Raw genomic sequence first — 26356 nt, 5'->3', positions numbered from 1 at the left:
TTTTATACATTAAACATTTGTATAAGGGGAAATCAAGTTTTTAAAAATTCCAGATTAGTTCAAGTGATATCTTCTTGAGAGAACAGGAGATATGTAATTTATCAATTACTTCACATGTTTCGTTTTATGTCTATTTTAATGGAACTATGTGATTTCTTAAAAGGATTACATGGCAGAAAGAATAAAATTATCAAAAGAAAAATATCAGAATGTTCATGCATATTGTATTGCTTAGGCTTGTGGGAGAAAAGGAAGGCAAAGGCACGCATCAGCTCTGCAATTCAAGAGCTATCAGCCAGCATCAATATGGAATGCATGTTTAATAAGTTTCAAATATCTGAGATTGCAGTTGAAAGCCAGTTAATTAAGTTGTCAGGTAGTGTGTTGGAATCGGACAAGAACATTTTTAAGAAAGCTGTACCCAGCAGTCTAAAGAAATTCATGGGTGTCTTCTAATTGTCAAGGGCAAATTTTGTTCATCAGTTCTGTCTTTGACATTGATGAAGAGAAGCAGCTTTTTTTCCTGCACAGCTGCCAGCTGCTGATCACAGTTTCAAATCCATCATCCTCTGCTTCAATTACGTAAATTTGTCAAAATTAACTGTACATTATAAGAAGCATCCTTGCAAGGAAAGTAGTACTAGACATGAAGAGAATTGCTAATGGTCTTAAAGAAATGGAAAGAATGCAACATATATCTTTCATTATGGTGGTGCTCTTTATTGCTATCGTTTGTTTTTTATTAGTTCACAGCAGCTTCTCCCAAAGATGCTGAAGAATGGGTACAGCAGCTGAAATTTGTATTACAAGGTAAGAGCAATCAATTGAACAAGGTATTACAGTCTTTAAGTACTGGATAACTGAATAAGTTGGAGTTTCATACAAAGAAACTTATTGACTTCTGTGAGAAATGACTAAAAGAACATGACTGGTATTAATACATACCATTTGCTTCAGATTAATAAAAGCATCTTTTCTGTAAGTACCATTTGGCAACTTTGAAATTCACATATTTACACCACAATCAATTTTTTTAATGTTTAAGTTAAGGATATAGCATATAACAATATTGCGACTTTGTAGGGCTGCATTAATTTAGGTAATAGGGTTTTGAAAACCTCTTTTGCATTCTTTAAAATTCTGCTTCCTGAAACATGTTTTGTAGATATAGGGTCTGATGTTATTCCTGAGGATGATGATGAAAGAGGAGACTTATATGATGATGTTGATCATTCTCTACCAATCAGCAGTTCACCAGCAAGCAGCCAGCCAATTGATGATGAAATTTATGAAGAACTTCCAGGTATTTATTTATGGTGATTCATTTAAGGATTTTAGGGATTTTTTTTTAATGTCATATATCATCAAGAGAAGAAAATGGTGAGCTATTAAAAACAAGGACAAAGAAAATCTTCAAAACTCTGTTTTACGAAAAGGGCTCTGCTTGAGGTATTTCAAGTGAGTGGATATACTTTTATGAAAAGTGAATGGAATGTTAAAATGAAGCAGATACAGTCCTAATCTCATGGGACTTTTGGCTCATTAACATTGTTTATGCTACATAATTTTTTAATTAAAAAACTGACTTGCCTTACAGTTTTTTCCAGCAACTCACACATCATTTTTTATTTATACATCTTGGAACTTCCATTAACCAGAAGTTCTATGCACACCCCATATGTCAACAACTTCTGCCTCATATATTCCTCCTTGCTATAGTGTATTGCATTGTCTTGGAGGAATATCATTGAACTATAAACAAAGGCCTTTTGAGGCTTGAAGTTTTCGTACTTGATATTTTATCATTCTACATTTTCAGGCATGGTTTAATGTTTATATGCCTCAGTATCTGTTATGTAACATAAATTTAATTGTCTATTAGCTCTTTGGCTTGTAGTTTTGAGGGTCAACCTAAAACAGAAAGAACATTTAGGGGATTATTACGTTACTACTACTCTAGGTTGAAATGAGCCCTTTTCTGGTTATCAAAAAAATCAGCCATTAGAGAAGGAAAAGGGATTATAAGTAATATGTGTGATATTTAACTGACATCTCATGTAGAAAGGCTATTTTTCTTTGAATAGAATGCTTTAACAACAGTATAAACCTTTACAAATGATTTAACAATACCTAAAATGTTCAAAATTAACATACAAATGTGATGTTCAGTGTAGCAAGCAGAGCATAATAACTAGCACATGGACTTTAGAGTCAAAAATTTTACATTCTGACTATACCATTTACTAGCTCAGTGACCTTAAAAGTCAATTTTTTCATCTATTAAATAATGATAATTTCATGAAGGGGGTGGTAGTAAATGACGTCATAGATCTACAGCTCTCAGCACAGTGCTTGAGTCATAGCACACCCACAATAACGTGTCACATCATCATTATTATTTTCATTATTATATCTGGTAAATTCTGCACATGCTTATATGGAGTTATAATAATGGTTTTCTGACCAAGTAAGAATTAATGATTGTAATGGGATTATAAATCCAAGATATTTAAAAAATTACTCAAAATATGCATCTACATATTCTTTTTTTAAACATCTTTATTGGAGTATAATTGTTTTACAATGTTGTGTTAGTTTCTGCTATATAACAAAGTGAATCAGCTATACATATACATATATCCCCATATCGCCTCCCTCTTGCATCTCCTTCCCACCCTCCCTATCCCACCCCTCTAGGTGGTCACAAGCACCGAGCTGATCTCCCTGTGCTATGCGGCTGCTTCCCACTACCTATCTATTTTACATTTGGTAGTGTATATGTATGTCCATGCCACTCTCTCACTTCGTCCCAGCTTACCCTTCCCCCTCCCCGTGTCCTCAAGTCCATTCTGTACATCTGTGTCTTTATTCCTGTCCTGTTCCTAGGTTCATCAGAACCTTTTTTTTTTAGATTCCATATATATGTGTTAGCATACGGTATTTGTTTTTCTCTTTCTGACTTACTTCACTCTGTATGACAGACTCTAGGTCCATCCACCTCTCTACAAATAACTCAATTTCACTTCTTTTTATGGCTGAGTAGTATTCTATTGTATATATGTGCCACATCTTCTTTTTTTTTTTTTTTTTTTTTTTGGTACGCGGGCCTCTCACTGTTGTGGCCTCTCCCGTTGCGGAGCACAAGCTCTGGACACGCAGGCCCAGCGGCCATGGCTCACGGGCCCAGCTGCTCCATGGCATGGGGAATCTTCCTGGACTGGGACATGAACCCGCGTCCCCTGCATTGGCAGGCAGACTCTCAACCACTGCGCCACCAGGGAAGCCCCTGTGCCACATCTTCTTTATCCATTCATCTGTCATTGGACACTTAGGTTGCTTCCATGTCCTGGCTATTGTAAATAGTGCTTCAATGAATATTGTGGTACATGACTCTTTTTGAATTATGGTTTTCTCAGGGTATCTGCCCAGTAGTGGGATTGCTGGGTTGTATGGTAGTTGTGTTTTTAGTTTTTTAAAGAACCTCCATACTGTTCTCCATAGTGGCTGTATCAATTTACATTCCCACCAACAGTGCAGGAGGGTTCCCTTTTCTCCATACCCCCTCCAGCATTTATTGTTTGTAGATTTTTTGATGATGGCCATTCTGACTAGTGTGAGGTGATACCTTATGTACTTTTGATTTGCATTTCTCTAATGATTCGTGATGTTGAGCATCCTTTCATGTGTTTGTTGGCAATCTGTATATCTTCTTTGGAGAAATGTCTATTTAGATCTTCTGTGCATTTTTGGATTGGGTTGTTTGTTTTTTTGATATTGAGCTTCATGACCTGCTTATATATTTTGGAGATTAATCCTTTGTCCATTGATTTGTTTGCAAATATTTTCTCCCATTCTGAGGGTTGTCTTTTCGTCTTGTTTATAGTCTGCTTTGCTGTGCAAAAGCTTTTAAGTTTCATTAGGTCCCATTTGTTTATTTTTGTTTTTATTTCCATTTCTCTAGGAGGTGGGTCAAAAAGGATCTTGCTGTGATTTATGTCAAAGAGTGTTCTTCCTGTGTTTTCCTCTAAGAGTTTTAAGAGTGGCCTTACATTTAGGTCTTTAATCCATTTTGAGTTTATTTTTGTGTATGGTGTTAGGGAGTGTTCTAATTTCATTCTTTTACATGTAGCTGTCCAGTTTTCCCAGCACCACTTATTGATGAGTCTGTCTTTTCTCCACTGTATATTCTTGCCTCCTCTGTAAAAGATAAGTTGACTGTATGTGCGTGGTTTTATCTCTGGGCTTTCAATCCTGTTCCATTGATCTATATTTCTGTTTTTGTGCCAGTACCATACTGTCTTGATTACTGTAGCTTTGTAGTATAGTCTGAAGTCAGGGAGCCTGATTCCTCCAGCTCCATTTTTCTTTCTCAAGATTGCTTTGGCTATTCGGGGTCTTTTGTGTTTCCATACAAATTGTGAAATTTTTTTGTTCTAGTTCTGTGAAAAATGCCATTGGTAGTTTGATAGGGATTGCATTGAATCTGTAGATTGCTTTGGATAGTATAGTCATTTTCACAGTGTTGATTCTTCCAATCCAGGAACATGGTATATCTCTCCATCTGTTTGTATCATCTTTAATTTCTTTCATCAGTGTCTTATAGTTTTCTGCATACAGGTCTTTTGTCTCCTTAGGTAGATTTATTCCTAGGTATTTTATTCTTTTTGTTGCAATGGTAAATGGTAGTGTTTCCTTAATTTCTCTTACAGATTTTTCATCATTAGTGTATAGGAATGCCACAGATTTCTGTGCATTAATTTTATCCTGTTACTTTATCACATTCATTGATTAGCTCTAGTAGTTTTCTGGTAGCATCTTTAGGATTCTCTATGTATAGTATCATGTCATCTGCAAACAGTGACAGCTTTACTTCTTCTTTTCCGATTTGGATTTCTTTTATTTCTTTTTCTTGTTTGATTGTTGTGGCTAAAACTTCCAAATCTATGTTGAATAATAGTGGTGAGAGTGGGCATCCTTATCTTGTTCCTGATTTTAGAGGAAATGTTTTCAGTTTTTCACCATTGAGTCACCATGAGTCACATCATCATTGTTATTTTCATTATTATATCTGGTAAATTCTGCAAGTGATTATATGGAGTTATAATAATGGTTTTCTGACCAAGTAAGAATTAATGATTGTAATGGGATTATATATCCAAGATATTATAAAAATTACTCAAAATATGCATCTACATATTGTCTTTTACTATCCTACCAGAAGATGATTACTATAAAAGCATGATTTTGTGGGGAATGGTAATCTGTATATTTCTATTATTTTAATAGAACTATATGTTTGTAGCTCCTTCCTTTCTGATTTATCTCAAGGAAATGCCATCTACCATAGCCTTGGTTATCCTCAAGTAGGGAAGAATATTCCCTGACTGCTTGTCTTTAGTCACACCATACCACTAATACAGTTATTTTAGTCTTTATGTTCAGAAGAGCTTGTGAGAAAGTATACTGATGTAAAATGGAAGAGTGTCGTACCTTTAAATATGATATTACTGCAATAGACACTTCATTCCTTTAAAACACTGCAGTGAATGGGTTACATTACAATTGCTGAATTGACTGTTAATTAAGTTCTGTGTTTCTTCAACTTGCTCATCCTCTCCCCGTCCCCCCAAATAAAAAATTGGTCAGGAATAAAGAGCACATATTTATAGCACTTTCATACTAAAGATCTAAGGAAGAGTGCCTGTAAGTAGCTTGAAATCTTAAAAATGTGAAGCATCTTTTATTTTCTCTCACTGCAGATGTTCTTCTTCATCACTTTTTTTGGCCTGGGGTCACATAATCATTGTAAATAACTGGTTACTCTTGAAGTAGTCTTACTTCTTTCTGTGGTACTGGAAGAAATCTAAGCTGCTCTGGTATTCCTTGCCCCTGCCTGGGATCCCAGTTGCTGTACAAAGTGATTGAGTTTGATAGAGCCTGCAACTGTGCCCCTGGGAAGGAAGCTGGTGTAGGCAGCTGTGGAATGTCTAGTTCTTCTTTCTTCCCCAGTGTAACCGAGAGCCACTTCAGTGCCTGCACAGTTCAGGGTGGTCAAGTTTGAGCCACCCACTAGAGAGGGGATTTTTTTTAGTGAAAACCCTGAAGTTGGCTCTTAGAGTTAGAGGTTTTGTTTGATTAAATATCTAAAACGAGAACAGCAACTTTTTTCTTTCAGAAATGCTCTCTCAGGAGAAGAGTTAAGCTAATTGCTTTCACTTCTGTGAAATATGAATATAATTTTGAGAGGAGGTGAAAACAGTGGAAAAGCAGTGAACATACTTATAAACTGTTGGTATTTTTCCAGTTCTGTACAAATAACTGTGTATATCAGAAATCTTACTGGTTAAATTCCCAGAATTAATTAATACTATCATTTCAACACAATTTTCTGTCCATTACATGTAGTTGAAAATTAATCCTTAGTTGAAAGATGAAGCATAAAATGTGTTTGAAGAAAAATCTAAGCATTCAACATGTTACTTTAAAGCACAAAGTTATTTTTCTGAGAAAACAGAGCTCTTACTCAAATAAATGTATTTTTAAAATGTGAAATAAACTTGCAGTGTTTTAAGTCTCAAGAATAATAAGAAGAAAACATTGTTTAAAAATTGTATTATAAAATATCCCTTGAAAAATGTTTATAATTTTATGGGAATGTAAATAGTTTCATTGTTTTCATTGTTTTTCAGTTAGAATATTCTAACTATTACAGCAGCTTCTCTTTAGTTTCTTGTTCATTAAATTTTAACTAACTTCACAAAAGAATAGGAATAAATTTGTAAGGTTCTTTGCATTTAGGGTATTTATACATATGTAGAGAAGAATTGAGACAATGCCATTTCTGGGGAATATTAAAGACATTTGGCTTTTCTTCAAATATCCTAATGCTTTGACATCTTTCATATCTTAGTACCTATTAGCATAGGCCAGTCATGTTTGATTACGTGGTGATATTACTATTGCATATTTGTGTTTGCAAAGCTAATATTTTGATCAAAGTGTGTTAAACTGTTTCATAACACAGTAATGAGTTCATTTGGCTTAGCACAAATTTCAGACATTATTACTCATTTTTTCATTAGAAATACAGAAGAAGGTTTTTGTTTGAATTTGAATCTCGAAAGGGGAAAGCAATACTTGGTAAATTGCTGCAGAAACCAACCTAGCTTGCTCTTCTCTTCTAGTTACCATGTCACCTGTAATTTTTTTCTATAATGTCAGGAAATTCTGCAGAAATAACACAACAAAAAGATTTTTTAAGATATAGGCTCAATAAAATCGGCCTAGTATCAAGAGTGGTAACTGCCTGTTTAGCCTATTAAATTTGTAGATTTCAGGGGCATTGCCTTTGAAATTCTTCTGGCAAGTGGACAGGAGGAGAGAGGGTAGCATAAAATAGGACAACAAATTTCTAATCCCATTAACCTATTTTTTTAAGTGTTAATTCATTCTTTTCTTTTTTTTTAATGTAATGATAGATTGAACTATTCTAAGCCAGAAAAGGATGTTTTTATTCTTTGGTCATTCAATTACATTTTAAATTTATTCAGTCCAACTATCTGCATCTAAAATGGAATATAAAGTAAATTGCAGCTATAAATTTTTTCCATGAAACTATTATATATATATATATATATATATATATATATATATATATATATATATATGTATATATATACCCATAAAAAAGAACAGAGTTTGAGTACTTAAATTTGAAGCAATCTCCAGCAAATGACATGAAAGCCAACTTAATCAATAAATAGTTACAACCCCCCCCCAAAATACATTTTAGCTTTATTTTCTTGCTGAGTAATTATCACTCATATTACCAAGTTAATAACAAGATTATAGAAGACCCTGGAGTCTCTGGTATTAACATCATTCCTGTTTTCACCAAACAATTTTGTTTTCACATTCCTTCTTTGGAATGCAGTGGAAAGATGCCAGTTGACTTTCACAGAATCACACATATTCAGCCTTTTAATATTGTTAGTCCAGGCAGCCTGCTGGCATTCCTTTTCCTTAAACTATGGTACTGAATTATAAAGTGTGGTGATATGGTGTCCTGTTATATGGTATGATAGATAACTAGATTATCATTTTTTGGATGGTTTCAGCTCTGAACTCTGCTGAGAAGGTTATCTGAAGTTATAGAATATAAGGAAAACATCCATAAATTAGAGTGACCGCACACATCTAATTGTAGTTTTATCTTTGCTGAATATAAATGTGATTTTAGGGTTCTTCAATGTTGCCTCTTTCATAATACAGCATGAAGCTTTGAGATATAGTTTTGCTTGTCATGTTGCTTTTCTCTACTTTGCCGTTGGCATTGCAAACAAATTCTCTTCATTACAAGAGATGGTTTAATACATATTAAACCCCGAAATACCTGTGTGTGTGCAAAACATATATTTCTAACTGTAGAGAAATAAACTAGCCTATTTTTGCAACTTGGCGCTACCTCTGTGGTTCTCAACCACGGGAGATTTTGGTCCCCAGGGTGCATTTAATGACTGAATTCCTGGAGGCATTTTTGGTTGCCACAACTGGTTGTGTGTGTGTGTGTGTGTATGTTGCAGGCATCTAATGGGTAGGTGCCAGGGACGCTGCTAAACATCCTGCAAGGCACAGGACGGCCACCACTACAAAGAATTATCTGACCCAAAATGTCAGTAGTGCCGAGGTTGAGAAACTCTGTTATATAGGTATAATAGATAGCTTTTGGTTTATCACCTGTTGTGTGTGTGTGTTCCAGTAAAACTTTATTTACAAAAACAGGCACTCCTTGAGCTATAGTTTGCCAACCCCTGAAGTTGCAGTTCTCTTCCATTTGCCTTCTGACCCATTTATATCCCGCACCTTTACAGTGCTTAGCATACAGAAGGAGCTTAATAATGATTGATTAAGCTAGTGAATTAGATGTGAGCAATAAAACCACTAGATTACAGTGTTAAAGGAGCAGAAACAAGAAGTTAATTACTAGGGGTGTAATGGTTAACGGACAAGAGAAAGAGACATTTGTTGGCAGCTTCATGGTTTGAGGTGAAGTCATTTGTGATTAGTCATCATCACAGACCTTGAACTGTGAAGGGACAAAGAATCACCAGTAGCAGTGAGATACAGAGCAAGAGACTTGGCATCTGAGCCTCAATTTCCTTATTTATGAAATGAGGAGGTCATTTCCATCTTCAAGATAATATAGCAGATACATGGGTTTAAGGGAGTGAAACAGATCCGATCCAGATGCTGGCGATATGACTTGGGTTGTGGGACATTACAGCTCTCAGTTTCCTCCTCTATAACGAGGCCGATAATTCCTCCTTTAGAGAGTGATTAGGATGGTTTAGCTCAGGATTTCTCAACCTCAGCACTGTTGACATTCTGGGCCAGAAAATTCTTTGTGTAGGGGCTGACTTGTGCATTGTAAAATGTTTAGCAGCATCCCTGCCTGGTCTACACCACTAGATGCTCGTAACACCCCTATAATGTGACAACCAAAAAAGCCTTTAGACATTGCCCAGGGTTTATCACCTTTTTATCAGTGTCTCTTGAGTTGTAAAAACCCATAACCCATGCTTCGTATGAGTTTATTTTTATGGACAAAACATAGGTTTTCTTATATAAGCAAAGCTAGGAATACATAGAATGGCTCTAGGTCATAAGGGACCAGCTGGACTTGTCTGTCACTGTTTACTTCAAGGGACTGAGGAGTCTTAGAGAAATGAGAAACCCATGAAAGATTAAAAAGAAAAAAAGAGGGCTTCCCTGGTGGCACAGTGGTTGAGAGTCTGCCTGCCGATGCAGGGGACACAGGTTCGTGCCCCGGTCCGGGAAGATCCCACATGCCGCTGAGTGGCTGGGCCCGTGAGCCATGGCCGCTGAGCCTGCGCGTCCGGAGCCTCTGCTGTGCAACGGGAGAGGCCACAATGGTGAGAGGCCCGCATACCGCAAAAAAAAAAAAAAAAAAAGAAAAAGAAAAAGAAAAAAAAAGGAGGGAAGCATTTTCTCTATTTTAATGAGCTGCGATCTGTGAAGGGGGAGTCTTTTTTTTTTTTTTTTTTTTTTGGCGGTACACGGGCTTCTCACTGTTGTGGCCTCTCCCGTTGCGGAGCACAGGCTCCAGACGCGCAGGCCCAGGGGCCATGGCTCACGGGCCCAGCCGCTCCGCGGCATGTGGGATCTTCCCGGACCGGGGCACGAACCCATGTCCCCTGCATCGGCAGGCGGACTCTCAACCACTGCGCCACCAGGGAAGCCCGGGAGAGTCTTTTTTTAACATTGTAAATATGTGTCTTTCTTGTATAGACACTTGGCTTATCCTATTCTGATAGGGTTGTTCATTTCAGGCTGAAGTGAAAGACCTATGGATGAAGGATTGGATCTTCTTAAAGGGAGTCAGGCCACCTGGGACAATGCAGGGCCAAGCAATTCCAAGGCCACCTGGAATTTGACAGGTGGCTCTAAGAGGAGAGGAAATCCAATAATGGGGTTTCTCTTCCTTTGGGGGCCTGGATTTTGAGGAGATTAATGGGCCTGAGATGGCAGGAAAAATGGTCTCTGCTCCTGAAGGTCAACAGGGAGTCCCTGAGGGGCCCTACTGGGGGGATCAGTGAAGATGCACTCACCTGAGGGTACGTCACACCATGCCACATCAGGTGGTTCTTTATTATTCTCTGCACATTTCCCTTTTGCTGTTTCTGAATCTTAATTTTTAAATCTTTACTTACAAACTATAGATGCTCACTGGAAGAATCTTAAATATCGCTGATGGACATAAAGTTAATAAGTGAAAGTCATTCACCTTCTACTCTAAGTAAGCATTGTTAACAGTTTGATATAAATCTTTTGTCTTTTTTTTAGCCCATTTACAAATATGCAATGTTTATACTTAAAAAAAAAGGGATCCTTCTTTTCATTTACTTTCTTCTGCCTTTTCTTTTAATTCCTTTCCTTTCATTTTCTTCCTGCTTCCTTATTACCTTCTTCCTTTTCTCATTCTGTTATTTTCCTCCCTTCCCTTTTCTGTTTCCATTCTTTCTTTTCTTCCTTGCTTTTACTTCTTTCATTCCACAAATATTTTTGAGCACCTGTTATGTGGCAGGCATTGTACCTAGGTGCTAGAAATCCCTCTGCATTCTTACACAGGCCTTAAATGGGTGCAGCTACACCTTTCCTTTCTGGCCCAAGCCCCTTGACTTATGACTACATCCTTAATTCCCCATGTTTATTTATGTCGTATACATATATATGTATATATACATATATATATTATTCGTGTCTCATGACATGAGTTAGTTGTTTTTGCTTTTCTGATACATGAATCCTGTCTTCTGGCAGACGGTGTCAAAACTATCGTGACACCTTCTCTCAAGGCATCCTCCACTTCCCCTCTTCCTCTCCATCTGTCTCTTATCTACTGGCTCCTCTCCCTGACCCATACAGAATACCTTTCTCTGTATCCGTGACCAGTAGATTGTGGCTGAGCAAGGACTTTGGAGGCAAACACGCATTGCTTTGTATCCCAGTTCTGCTCCTCACTATGTACTTTAGCCAAAAGAAAAGTGAACACAGAGGTAAGGTGGAGAGTCCAAGAAACAATAGTGAACATAGAAACAGGTAAAATATGTCAGTAATGTTAATTATTGATTATTTTTCAATGAGCTTTTTTTTTAATTTTAAAAAGAGTTAACACTAAATTTAGCTTATAATTTTAAAAATTAGCTGGGGCAAGATGGAGATGTGGGGTAGTGCCAGTATGCCAAGTGTTGTCTTATTCAGGAGGAAGGAGGAGAGAAATGCTGAGTAATTGTAGTCTTTGTTAGGAAATGCATGTTAAAATTTCAGAGTAAGTACTAAATAAGTAGGAATGCAATCTTAGGGTTCCCAAAGCAGCAGAAGGAAAATAAAAGATGATCACAGAAAAATTTTAAACCCAAAAGAAGGCAGGAAGAAAGAAAAATGAGCAAAGGGAAAATATAGTTTAAAAAAAGCCCCAATATAAAAATAATTACAGTAAATGTAACTTGATTAAAATAATCTATTAAAAGACATAAATTATCACATTGGATTTTTTTAAAAAAATCTAGCAGCATTCTTAGAAGAGATAGTCCTGAAACTAAACCACATAGAAATTTTCAGAGTAAGGGAATGAAAATAGATACACCAGACAACGCTATTCAAAGAAAGCTACTATAGCAGTGTTAACATCAGATAATGTAGAATGTAAGGCATAAAGCAATAATAGGACTACAGAATGTCAGTATATAATAATAGTAAAAGAAGATAAAGTTTAAATGCATCTAACTATATAACTTTGAAGCCTATAAAGAAAAAACTCATAAGACAAGTTTGACAAATCCTCAATCACCATGGGAGATTTTCACATACCACTTTTAGAAACTGATAAACCAAGGAGGCAAAAAATTAGTAACTATATGGAAGATTTGAACCAAAATTTATTTTATTTATTTTATTTTTTTTGTGTGGTACACGGGCCTCTCACCGTTGTGGCCTCTCCCGTTGCGGAGCACAGGCTCCGGACCCACAGGCTCAGTGGCCATGGCTCACGGGCCCAGCCACTCCGCAGCATGTGGTATCTTCCCAGACCGGGGCACAAACCTGTGTCCCCTGCATCGGCAGGCGGACTCTCAACCACTGCACCACCAGGGAAGCCCCAAAAATTTTTTAAAAATTGATTTAATCTATCTAAAAAGATATATGTTCTTTTCAGTGCACACAGAATATTCATGGAAATTGACTATAGTATATAAGTTCATAATTGAAATATCAACAAATTTCAATGAATCTATATTATACAGACTATGTTCCTTAACTACAATGAAATTTAGTTAGAAGCCAGCACTAAAAAGATAGTTTAAGATACCCAAGCTCCTGTTTGGAGCTAAAAAATAAATTTCTGAATAGCTCATGAATTAAAAGAAGAAATCACAAAGGAAATTACAAAATATGTAGTTCTGAAAGACAATGAAAATAGTACAGATAAAAACTTGTGGCATGGTACTTTGAACCATATCTAGAGAGATATGGTGAGGAATAAGACAAATGAGAAAATTAATCCCTAATGAACTTGAGATGAGAGAACAATTTGAAAAAAAGACTATAAAATAAATATGTTAAAATGATTAAAAGGAAAGAACAGAAGCTTTAACAAGAGAAAAAGATCCTATGGAAAAAGGACCAGATTTCTAATGAACCAAATAGAATCACTAGAAATTATTGACGGTTTGGAGTATTTAACCACCAAATTCTAAATTTTCAGACTCACATATTTATGTTTACATTGCCTATGGAACCATTAGAATACGTATTAAAAATTATGAACCAGAAGGTAAGCAAGTGTCAACCACTCTAGTCATATTAAAATGCTAACATTTATAAAGCAAGGAGAAAAATCACACTAATGGAGCTGGGCTATTAAGATTTTTCTGTGAACCTTAGGTGAAGAATCCTAAAAGTGTGCCAGAAGGTCAGGTATTCACACTATAGGTTTTGTATCTATACATAAGTGAGTACTTTACCTTTTAACATCGAGAAATCTCAATAATTATTTTCAAGGCATAGCTTCTCATCACCTTTGTATCAGACTTTTTAACTGGAGTCTTCATTCTGCCGATATGATTTGCCTCCCATGTAGAGTATAAACAGATCAGAGCCCGCTTTTGTTTTTAATTCTTCTATGCTTTCGTCAGATAGAATATGATAAAGTTTGTTGTAGCTTCACAGAAAGTCATTTACTTCTTTAGGTCCCCCCCCAAAATCTCTCTCTCTCTCTCTCACACACACACACACACACACACGCACATGCATATACCTACATGAACATACATCTATAGAGACAGTCTGCAGCAGGAGAGCATCCAGCTTCACTATTTTTGCAGATAGGTCAGCTGGGAATATTAGCTTCCTAAGAGTCTTCAAGCTGCTTAGTTTAAAGCAGTGATTAATAAGAATGGACAGATTCAACCAAATGTCAGTGATAAATATAAGCACTCTTCATATCTGGCCTCAGCAAGTGCTGCAGCTGAGCAATGAAAAGCCTTCAACAAAGTGGGGGAAAAGATCCAGTCCAACTTCATTAAGCTCAAGTGAAATTTGACCTTGATTTTGTTTCAAATAAAACATTCTTCTATAGATTTGTCGCTCTTTATTAGAACTTCTTTAGAATTCTTACAAAGAAATGACAACTCCTTATACCTACTTATCCGTTAGTCCCTTTGTCCCCTATTACAGGAGTTGAGATGGGGTGGAAAATTTTTCTCATAGACGGATAAGAAAATTCATTTGCAGAGTGGTATTTTGGAGCTCTCATTGGAACCAGATCCCAACTCTCCTGCCTCCTCGTCTGGGCCTCTTTCCACATTCCTGATCACAGTTCAAGGAGCCGCAGCTTAACTTTGCTTCTTTATCTTTTGCATAAAAATTCTTGGGAGAGCTCTCTTTGGTCTCTGTTTCCGTTGTCTCTTCACCAGCTCGCTCCGAAGCCCTGGCAAGTTGATTTTCTCTCCTGATCCCTTACCTAAAACAGCTCCCTCAGAGTCACCAGTCTCTCCCAGTCATCAGTCTCTATCCTCAAATTCATTACTGGAAATTTTGTTTTACTGGACACCCCTTTCTTTTGGAAACTGTCTCCTTCTTTGGCCTTTCCCATTTTTAGTTGTTACATGTAATATTTATAAATAAGCATCTTGGCCCTGTTTTAGATTTCCTCATTTCCTGATGCTTGCTGATTGTTTCAGATTGTTTTCCTATTTACCCTTTATTTCTTTAATGGTAGAGCTTTTGGTTTCTACTTTATCTTTTCTTATTTTCTCATTATATGTTCTTATTATTATGCATCTAATTAATTGATTGAAAAAATATTTTTTGAAAACCTATTACATGCTAGATTCTGTTCTAGCTGTTGGGAGTTTAGGCATAAAAAGGACAGATCATAGTAAGTGCTACAAAGATAAGTGGATGATGGGAAAAGAGCGACTATTTTATACTCTGTAGTCAAGGAAGAGGTGACATTTAAACTGAAACCTCTTGGCTAAAACTGGTACATAAATGCAAAAAGCCAAATGAAGCACCTTCTAGGCACAGGGGGCACCGAGTGCCAAGGCCCTGAGGCTGGAGAATGCTGAGGTGTTCAGGAACCAGAAAGGAGGGCCAAAGGTAGCCATGCAGAGAGAGGTTAGAATGAAATTGTAGAGCTAGGCAAAAGCCAGGTCAAGCAGGACCTCTGCAGGCCAGAAGTGATGTTTAATGCAGTCTTGTGTGCATAAATGACACCTGAAAAATGTGTGCTGAGTTACTAAAGTGAAGCTGACTTCTTTAAGTATGTGAGGTTTCCCATGTACATCAAAAGCTATTCAATGTTCCTATGTGATGAAAAATTTGGATTTGAAAGCTCTTTCTCTCTTTACACTCTCTCCGGGGCAACTTTGTACCTTCAAGTATGATTACATATACAGGCATATAGTTGGAGCAAAGTAAAACATCTTCACTCAGTAGCTAGTGATTCTGCCTCTAAATCCTCATCCATCGCCAGCTCTCTACGCACTCAGGCTTTGATGATTTCTTACCTGCAACATTACAAGAGCTCCTAAGTGCTCTCCCTACTTCCTGTGTGTGTGTCTCTCTCATCAAACAACCTAATAATCTATTCTACACACTGCCAGCAGATTGATCTTCCTAAAACACAGCATAGTCAAATTAATCCCATGCTCAATAACCTTTATGGGTCACCATTGCCGAGTTTGGTCAGTCCCAAACCCCTTCCATGATCTGACTCACATTTACCTTTCCAGTCACATTTGTGCCGCTTAGACCCCTTACGCCAGACAGACTGAACTCTTAACCACTCTTTATTCCTGCTCTGTGCCTCGCCTCAGTGCCTTCATCACTTACATTGCACTAGGTGCCTTGTACTAAATCAATATGTTGAGCTAATGAAGTAATTAAAGGACAAAAATTCGGTCAAATAGCATATAGATAAAACTTTTGGTTGATTAAGTTTTTCATTTTTCTATCCATAAAGTTCACAATCAGCTCTAACATATTTTCTAATATATTGCATTATCTATAAGATACAGAGTGGATACTGAGATGGTGAATAGCCCTTGTCATCAAATATGCTATAATTTAATCAGAGAAATGGGTATATGAATATCTAACTATAGAAGAACCCCAAACTAAACATATATAGATAGAAAGATCTATCAACATTATCTATCTATCTGTCTATCCCACACTCGTACCAATCCCAAAGTCCAGTAGTATTATTGTATACCTTGTCCATATTTTCCCTATCCACACTTATGTAGAACCTTTATAGTCACCCATCAGGAACAATGAAAATACCTTTGTTGATTCTGTATATTCCTTACACCATTGTATTATATTGGTTTAAATAGTGTTTTCTCTAAACCTGTTTAGGTGAATTATTTACGGTTATTCCATTATAAACAATTAAAATACCCTTGAAGGTTATGTGTATCTATTGGGCACAGTACAGTATTTTTATAGGTATAGAATGGTATATTACTAAACACAGTATAGTATTAACATGTCCTCTACCATTCTGAGTGTTATCACTTTTATCAGGAATATCTCATCTGATGTTGAGACAATATATATATATGAAAGAATTCAAAAACCTCCTGTATAAGCTGATTAATACTTTTTCATTTAATGGGGAAAATATTTTCAAGAAAAACAGAATTCAGAAGTTGAATAGCTCTCTACTGCCTATAGGATAAAGACCAAACACCATACTTTGGCATCAAAGGTCTTCTACATGCTGACTGAAACATTCTAGTTCATCCCTATTACACTGCACCATCTCTCCAATTTCAACAAACTGACTTTTACTCTTCATTCTCCCCAGACATCCACTACTTTTCCAGCCTCACATTTTTGTTCATATACTCCATCTCTATGGAGTGCTCTTAGTTCAGTTTCTAACCAGTTCCTTCCCACTTTCCAGGCCCACATCAGATCCCATCTCCCCAGAAAGCCTCTTCTGCCCATCTCAGCATGAAGTGACCTCTGCTTCTCTGAACTTCTGTAGCACCATATATTTGAAAATTGATGACACACAGCTTGGTGTCATTTTTTATGTTGTTATCTACTGTTCTGTAAATCTTATATTCATATTTTACTTTTCATGGGATTAGTTATTCAGAAAACAAGCAAATGAATGGATCATTATAACTTATCTTCATTATATTTACAAGCTCCTCAAGGGCAGGGATCAAACCTCGTGTTTCTTGACACCCCCAGAATACTTAGACAAGTGCCTTCCTCATACGAAGTCAATAAATAATACCTGAATAATGTAGTCTTTAGTTAGAGGGGCCTGTTAGTTAAAGTCAGAGAAATCCTTTCTCTATGATGATTCTTTTCCTAATAATACCAATACTAGAGAATCCTAAAAGAATGATTGTACTAAACAGAATACTATCAGTGGTATATTGAAGTATGACTGATCTTCCAAAACCTCATTAAAATCTAACATTACTTTTCCAGTGAGCATAATCTCAAGTAAATAAACTTGTGAAATGTAATACATTGAGTGATGAAAAGCTCTAATATCATCAGTCTTCTGTGCCATTAAAGATAGATCATCTACTGTGAGCAACAGGACCAACTTGAGTTACCAGTTCCCTATGGTAGGTTAGTCATCTTAAGCAAGACATTTCCCAGGAAATGACATTCTCCTTTGCTTCCACTCATTCATTAAAGACCACAGGTAGAGTAGGTCTAAAGAGCACGGGGTCATAACTATGATTTTTTAAAAGCTGACATCTGCAAGGACAAAAACCAGAGGACTTAAAGTAACTGGTAAGAAAATGATGAGCTTCATGTTTAAAAATAAACTCAGATCTGGAAAGTTGCACAAGCAGCTTAAAGGACGGTGAAACAAAGGTTAAGAATTAATGATTACATAGATGCTTGGGGAAAGCGTTTAAAAATGCTCTTTCAAGCCACTCCTTGGATTCAGTGGGCATTGGAGGAGTCACTGGAGGTCTAGGACAGAGGAAGGCTGTGTGGTCAAGATTCAGCTCGCTCACTCCCAGTCCCAGCTGTGACTTACATTATCCCTTTGTTTCCTTCTCCACTCCACACCCTTTCCTTCAATTAAGCGAGCTCCTTTGCTCAGCCCACTGTTTACATGTCCTGCTCCCGATTTCACATTGCCTATTACGCTCTGTCATACACCAGATAACCTCATTTCACCTCCCTGGGCAGCCTATGTTTTCTTTCACAAATTACCTTACATCTCAGTTCTTCCTGGAAACCTAGCTTGATTAAGTGGGTCAAGGTGAAGGTCATCTATACTCATGATAAAATATAATCGCTCCCACTATTGCTTAAGACATAACTGTAAGAGACAGTAACCCCCAAACATGTAGATATACATGTGTAGGCACTTTAAAATATGTGCATTTGGAGCCTAGTTGTTTATTTAATATTTCCTAAGAGCCCAGCATTAATTTGAAGGTATTCTGAAGCAATCATTTAAATTTTTAATAAATGAACTGAAAAGGATGAAACAAATGCAACATGAAATGAGAAAAAAGAAAAAAACCCAACTTTTATGTAAGCAATTCATTATTCATGCAACAATTAGTGTTAATTATTCATGCGGCAGATATTTATTAGGCAGCTATTATATGTCAGGCACTGTGCTAGGCACTGGGGAATGCAGGGTTGACCAATATAACTCAGAGTTTATTAAATAGAAATATAAAATATAACAAATACTCAATAAGGAATAGTTTTGAAAAGTAATTGGAGACTAAAAAGATACTGATGAGAAACAAAGATCAAAGCCAAGTCTATGCCAGTAGATGAGATATCTGAAAAGACCCCTTCATTCAGTGCTACCCATACTCAATGAGCAAAATGTGGTTCTGAACACCACCTAAAGAGCATTCTGAAGATGACAGTAAAATGATTAAGGTCAGGGAGACCTTGAATGAAGACCCTTAAAAAAATGTTTAGATGAGGTAACTTGGTATATTTGGAAGAGGCCAGATTATAACATATTCATGTCATGGGGAAAGAGGGGAATTTATATTCATGAAAGGATTTAAGAAAGAGTTAACAAGAAAGACTTTTAACAACTGCCAAGTCCCCTCAGCATTTAAACCTATTTCTTCTTTTTTTTTTCCCCCAACAACAACAAAAAAAGACTTTCCAAAGGAAATGGTAGAAGAAACCCCATTGCTTGAGACATTAAAAACCAGATGGTCCAAAGCCCCAGAAAATATTCACGTGGGATCAATCCTTCACTGGGTGAAAGCAAAGGAACCAGACCAGTGCAATTTGTGTTTTGAACCTCTAGCTTAGCAGTGCTAGGAAAATAAAGATTTACTTTTCCTTGAACTTTTCCTTAATTTCTTAGCTCTCCTCTGTGCTCTCACAGCACTCTGTGTTGACTTGTATTAGAGCTGGCAACACCGGGATTGCCTGTTTACTTGCGCGTCTCTTCTGCTAGCTCCAAGTGTTGCGAGTTTATCAGGTTTTCTTCCTGCCCCTGCAGGAGTGCTGTGTGCCCTGGGTTCTGGAAATGCTCCTGTACAATGGTTTTGCATTTGCTTCTGCCAGAGCCCCAGGAGTTTTACAATTTTTATGTTAAATTTCTTGGCTTGAAAATACCACTTGAGGATAGTATATATTTGGATCTCACATTGTACAGGCATGGGGTTTTGATTTCTCACAGGAAACCCTTCCCCTCCCCCTCTGACCACCACCATCCAGAGCTCTGGGAAGACAAAAAGCTTCCTTGTGGCTTCCCTAGGCTGGTGGGGCTCTTGCTTCCAGCTCCTTGCTTCTGATGGGCCCAAGGCCATGTCTCCTGTATCTGTGAAGATGTTAAACCTCCAGCCTCAACCTCACCCTGTAAATGGTCAGTATTCCCCTTTGAGTAAGTGGGGAGAGACAGGTCTGTTTCAGCCTGGTTGGCCATATTGTTAAAGGTTGAATTCCTAGTTATAAGTAATCAGTTACTACAAAACCACTGCAGTGGAGACTTAGCTTAATTTTAAGTGTTTGATTTATAAACGAATTCAAGTCAAATATACAAAAATTTGAGTATATACTATAGGCAAGATTTCATGCTGGGCGTCTAATATCCTGTCTTCTGAGTACTAATGGGCTTTATACTCAATATTAATTACTTCTTGACAAGAAATTTTGTTGAATTTATGACAGAAGAGATCTTAAATGGCTGCTGAATTTATGAAGTAAATGATCCTATTCCTATTTAGGGAAAAAATGACATTTGTATATGTAGAGAATTACTCAAAGTAGAGATCTATCCAGATCCAAATGTATACTTTGGTTTTACAAGCTAACAATGATACATATTTGCATTTGAGGTCATGTCAGATGAGGTTAACTTGGTTATATGAGAGTATGTCTTAAAAATGGAGTTGGCATTCTAATCAAATGAAGTCCTTCTAATTTAAATAATGTATTTTATTCCCTATGCCGATCAATCATTTTCTATCCCAGAAAGTCAAACCAGTTTTTGCACTATCGATTTGCAAAACTTACATGACATAAACATTATGTGACAGAAGTTGTTTGTTACTAAGAGAGAGGATATCACCTCACAGAAACTTGTCATCTGGAAATAGGGGAAGTCACACAAAGTAATTTTGTTTGTATCATGGCTTTTTCACTGTTGGCTACATTTGTGACAGCTGATTTCATATTAAATATTAACAGAATTTTGTTTATGCTCGAATGTGCTACAGTAGGATGTAGATTTTACTCAGAACCTTTCTGGTTACAAAGTGTATCATTCCAGTAAATTATACACTTGTGACCCAGTTATAAAGACCATAGATATTATGTATCTAAGAAAATTGGGCTACCACTTTGGTGTCAAGATTTTGAAGTTTTATTTTACCCTTGAATCCTATAAACTTATTGTTTTTGGAGATCAGAAGTGGTAAGTTATTGGGAATTTCATTTGGTACAAACTAATAGAAACAGTTGTTATCAACAGGCATGGCTTTAGGAAATCATGGATATTAATATAAATTGTGTGATTATAATGAATAAGCTTTGGAAACAGCTAATTGATTGCTGGAAAGAGTTGTTGGACTTTTGATAGAGGAAGCAAATTAGAGTTTATATTCCTCATTCTCAAGAACACTAATACAATGAAAAAAATCGGTATGTTTATTTATGTTTCTTGCAGTGGCATAAAAAGTCTTATTAGTAAATTTTTATGTAATTTTAGTGACATATTTTTAAAAAGCCTAACTGAATTGAGCTGAATCTTTCACGTTTGTGATGTGTGTCTATGATTTGTTTTGTTTTGATATTACTTTTCAATATATGAATATACCCATGAGACGGGCTCTTGCTGAATTTTTGGTCACTGTGTCATCAGTGCTATGAGTGCACATTGTCAGTTGTTTAAACATTGTTGAATCCACTGTGGCCTGGCAAGAAGCATCTGGGAGCCAGACTTTTCCTGTGGACACATGCCAAGTAGTGTATTGTATTTCTTCACTGAAGTGAACTATACTGAGATAATTTTTCTTCTTGAGTTTTTTAAATTTAGAAATTATTTTCCAAGCTAGGGGAAGATCATACGATAAAACTGTTTATAACTACCTGAATTCTATAATAGCTGGTCAAGAATTACTTTTAGGGCCTCCCTGGTGGCGCAGTGGTTGAGAGTCCGCCTGCCGATGCAGGGGACACGGGTTCGTGCCCCGATCCCGGAGGATCCCACGTGCCGCGGAGCGGCTGGGCCCGCGAGCCATGGCCGCGGGGCCTGTGTGTCCGGAGCCTGTGCTCCGCAACGGGGGAGGCCACAGCAGTGAGAGGCCCGCGTACAGCAAAAAGGAAAGAAAAAAAAAAAAAAAAAAGAATTACTTTTATTTAGTTAGAGTAGGTATAAATAAGTCATTCAGTTAAACTACATTCAGATAGTTAACATTATTCTCCTAATTAGACCATCTGGAAGGTTCACCTGTCATTTCATGTATTCTCTTTAAATCAGTGATTTACTCTAAGGAAGGACAAATAGACATTGAATGCCCCTTTAGGTACTATAGATGGGCATGCCGTTAAATTTACGTTTGATTGTGGTTTTTAATTAGATAGAAATAAACCCTAAATTTCATTCTTAATATATACAATTATAGCATAACATCAGTCTTAACTAAAAATTGTCAGGAAAAGTTTGTAAAATGTCATATTTAACTTTAAAGAAATATCTGAGTAGTTGTGGATTGGGGATGAGAAAACAAAAATACGTTGTCACACTGGAAAATAGGCTAGGGGTTATTAGTCTTGGAGCACAGACACTGCCTGGACTCTAGGCTCCTAAGGTGACAGGGATTTGTCTTTCCAGAATGGATAAGGTTATTTCATCTGCTACCCTGGGATGCTGTTGCGTGAGATCTTAAAAAAGTAAGATCTGGTTTGTCCACCATGTACATTAAAAATACCCTGGCTCTTCTACACAAGAGCAGACATTTTGTTTATGTTGGCCTTATGTTTGCAATCTCAATAAGAGACACTTTGCAAATGAGAGTTCATCCGTACCTTTAGGGGCCCAAAACAGAGCAAGTGTGTTGTTTTTTTAAGCTCAAATTTTTATTCTTATGTACTTTGAAGAACATCAAGTACTGTTTTGCAGGAACGAACATCAAGAGCTCCGTCAGATGAACTTTGTGTGCCTAACCTCCCCTTTTTTCCCCTACAGGTTCTACCTTGCTTCTTTTGGCAACTCCTCTCTATAGAAATATTCTAGTTTTAGAAGATCTCTCATTTTCTAGGCCCTGTAACATATTTTATCATAAATTTGTGTGTCAAAAAAATACCTCTCACCTTAGAATTGAAAATGCTTTAAAAACATAATTCTGAAAGTCTCTGTATAGTCCCTCATAGGTACATGGAAATTTGTATTTTGAGAATGCCATTCTTTTGTACTATGTAAAGTGTTTTTAATTTGCTGCATTTTTCATGTCTTATCGCAGTCAGATCTAGTGAGGAACTATAGCTGTTTTATTCAGGATTAATCAATCTTCTTGGGCTCCTGGCTAGGACAGAAGCTGCTCCCGGCTCTGCTTGCTTCAGGGTTTGGCCTTATTCTGTTTTCTCATCATATTCAGTCTCTGAGAGGGAGGTGATGGGAGATGATTTTTCCATTTGCAAGCTGCCTTCCAACTGAAAGGAAGATGGAGGGGGCAAAAGCCAAGCTTTTCACTTTCTGTGGCCATTACAAACGTGACTCTTCTCCTCTTTTTCAGCAGTGTACACTATTTTTCAAGGGAAGTTTTTTTTTTTTTTTTAGACTGTCAGAATTAGCCAAGTTATTTTGTCATTGAAGAGTGTTAAAAGTAAGAATATATGTCTATCTGATATCGTGAATATTAACTTTCTCATAAGTTGAATGTTATGGCAATATGTTAAAGTGCTGTTTAATTAACAAATAAGTGATCTATGCAAGGTCTTACATTGAATGAGAAGAAAAAGTGTAGTGCTTCTGAACTTGGGCTCTGGAGGAAGACTGCCTGGATTCAAATCCTGACACTACTTCTTATAGCTGTGTTATGCTGAGCAAGTTACTTAAATGTTTCTATGCCTGTGTTTCTTCATCTGAAAATGGGAATAACAGTAATACCTTCCTCATAGGGTTTTGAGGATTGAGTAAGATTTCACTGTATAGTGTCATGGCTAGCATGGTGCTTGGTACACAGTACATTCTTAGATTATCATGATAATCACTGTTGTTAAAAATCTTCTATGCACTGGGCATTCAACTTTTTCATTCTCACAATAATTATCTAAAGTAGATTTTGTATTTCTGTTTTCCAGATTGAAAATTGAAGCTCAGAGAGTTTAATTAGCTTGTCTAAGTTTATACAGCTGGTGAAAGAGGATAATGTGAACTTCAGGAATATGAATTTTATTTGCATTTCTGTAGTTCCATTGTATCTTTTGGGATTAATATGGGATTAATTTCTGATTCCATTATGATTGATTTTATTAATTATATTATTATTTAGTATTATTTAGTGAAGTATGCCTATATTTAGAAGTTTAAAAGGCAAGTGATATTTGAAGACAAAGGACGGGGGGATTGAGAGTGACTCTCTTCCCACCCTCTCAACTTCTTATGTCTGGGACACACAGAGCCAGGGATCAGGATAGTTAGGGGTTTTTTTTAGTATTTAGCAACAAGGAATATTCAACTAAGAGTAACTGACACTGAGAATATGGAGAGGGCAGAAAAGCAATAAACAGTCATTACCATTGCCTCTTTTTCTTTCTACTATTTGATATAGTTTAAGTGTGGAAGTAACATATTAAAAAATGAGTGAGACTGAAGGACATAGGAAATAAATAGTGAAACTGCTGCTATACCCAGATTTAATTGTGGAAAAAATTAGACAAAAGCAGTTGTCATCTTAGAATACATCATAGCCAGTGAGGAAAAAAACTGGCCTCCGCCAGACATGTTTGCCTAGACTTTAGGAAGGCAGATTTCAGAAAACTCAGAGAAAGAATAGGCACAATGTATGGTATTAAAGACAAGTGTTTTAAAATACCATTTAATATCAAAGGATCTCAATGGGGAAAAAAAGGGGAGAGAAACTAAAATATATCATTGTGCTAGAATCTATCCAATGAATGTAACTTTTAAAGAAACATATATTAGCCATTGAAATGGCCAAATAACCAAAGAAAATATGAAAATAGCTGAAATTTATAAATTATGCTAAAGACAACAAAAGGTATATAATTGCTATCTGGTTTTGTTTGTTTTTGAAATTATTAGGGGCAATAATTCAAAGAAAACAATTTAGTTTTTATTTTATTTGCTCCCTTCTGTCAAGAATTATCCTCCAACTGATAAGATTGGTAAGAGGTAACAGAAGCCCAGGATGGGCAAAGAGATCCTAATAGAATACCCAGCTAACCCAAATCCGTTTAGTTTTTATTCAACAAATTTTCATGGAAAACAGTTTTTTGTTCTAGCCCCCCCATGTTAGGCTGTTGTAATGTAAATATACCCTTGGGGAGTTCACACTTGGAGGCAAGTAGACTAGTGGACAAATATTTATAATACTCTGTACTAACTAAGGCTGTGAGATCAGAAAGGGGGGAGTGGCCAGCTGCCTGGAGGGATTTGGGAAAAGCATCCTAAGTTGGGGGACATTTGAGCCCTGTCTTCAGGATGAGTAGAATTTAATTTGTCTTCTGACTCAGATAAGACTTTGAAGTGGACTCCAGAGAAACTACTAAAATAAGGTGTCCAAGAGAGACTTTTATGCCATAAAGAAGATGAAATAATGATTCTAGAGTAGAACCCAACATGGGTTCAAGGAAATGACAGACATATAACGAAGACAATACCTTCAGTGAGGCATTTGGCCAGAATTCTTATGAAATATTTATGGATATAAAGACCATTGGATAACTGACTATACAACAGTGCCCAAAGGGTGTTGACCAATTGATTTTGTGATCACCTTAGGGCTTAGTTCTCAGAATTGTCATACTGTCATGTTCATGAATGCCTTGGGTAGATATATACAGGCTATGCTCTCAATAGACCAAAATCGTGGATCAAATCTAACAGGATGAAGTATGATAGAATATCACACTTGCCCCAAAAATCTAGTTGCCCAAGTATGAGAAAGAAAAGACTTTGCCCCACAGAAAATGGGAAGAACACGGGATTTTGGTCAACAGCTCAATATGAGTCAATAGTAATTTGATCCAATCCTCAGATTGTGTGCTTTGGGAGTATAAAATAATTATCAAGCAGTGTTCTGGGTTAGCAAGATAACAGTATTTTCATGTTGTGGATCAACAATATTTAGATTTTTAATTAAAACTACCCTAGAAAGTACAGGGCAGCAATTCTCACACTTTTTAATCCCAGGAGGCCTTTTCTGTTTGTCTGGGGTTTTTTGTTTGTTTGTTTGTTTGTTGTGGTGGTGGGTTTTTCTTTTTCTTGGCTCTCCCGCACGGCCTGTGGCATCGAACCTAAGCCCTCTGCAATCAGGAGCCCTTTTCAATCTTAAGAATTATTGAGGACTCCCAATTATTGAGGACTCTTTTGTTTATGTGGGTTATGCCTCTTAATATTTAGTGTGTTAGAAATTAAAACTGAGAAATATTAAAAATATTAATTAATTTAAAAGTCACAATGATAAACCCACTACATGTGAACATAAATAACTTTTTTTTAGAAAAATAGATATATTTTTCCAAAATATGAGTGAGGAGTGGCATCGTTTGCGTATTTGCAGATCTCTTGAATGTGTATCTTTTTTTTTTCTTTTATTTATTTTTGGCTGAATTGTGT

At 36.6% G+C, this 26356-nt stretch overlaps 1 protein-coding gene across 1 annotated transcript in view; it reads left to right on the top strand.

The window, feature by feature from the left end:
• SKAP2 (src kinase associated phosphoprotein 2) overlaps positions 1-26356 on the top strand; it is a 150043-nt gene that overhangs the window by 92751 nt on the left and 30936 nt on the right. Inside the window, exons 8-9 of the mRNA XM_060108566.1 lie at positions 747-810; positions 1166-1303. Coding sequence (XP_059964549.1) covers positions 747-810; positions 1166-1303 — 202 coding nt within the window. The remainder of the gene's footprint in view (positions 1-746; positions 811-1165; positions 1304-26356) is intronic.

The sequence above is a fragment of the Mesoplodon densirostris genome, chromosome 9, assembly GCF_025265405.1.
Source record: "Mesoplodon densirostris isolate mMesDen1 chromosome 9, mMesDen1 primary haplotype, whole genome shotgun sequence".
Taxonomy (NCBI): domain Eukaryota; kingdom Metazoa; phylum Chordata; class Mammalia; order Artiodactyla; family Ziphiidae; genus Mesoplodon; species Mesoplodon densirostris.
Note: the sequence above shows the minus strand (reverse complement) of the source record. Positions and strands in the feature narration are given on the sequence as shown.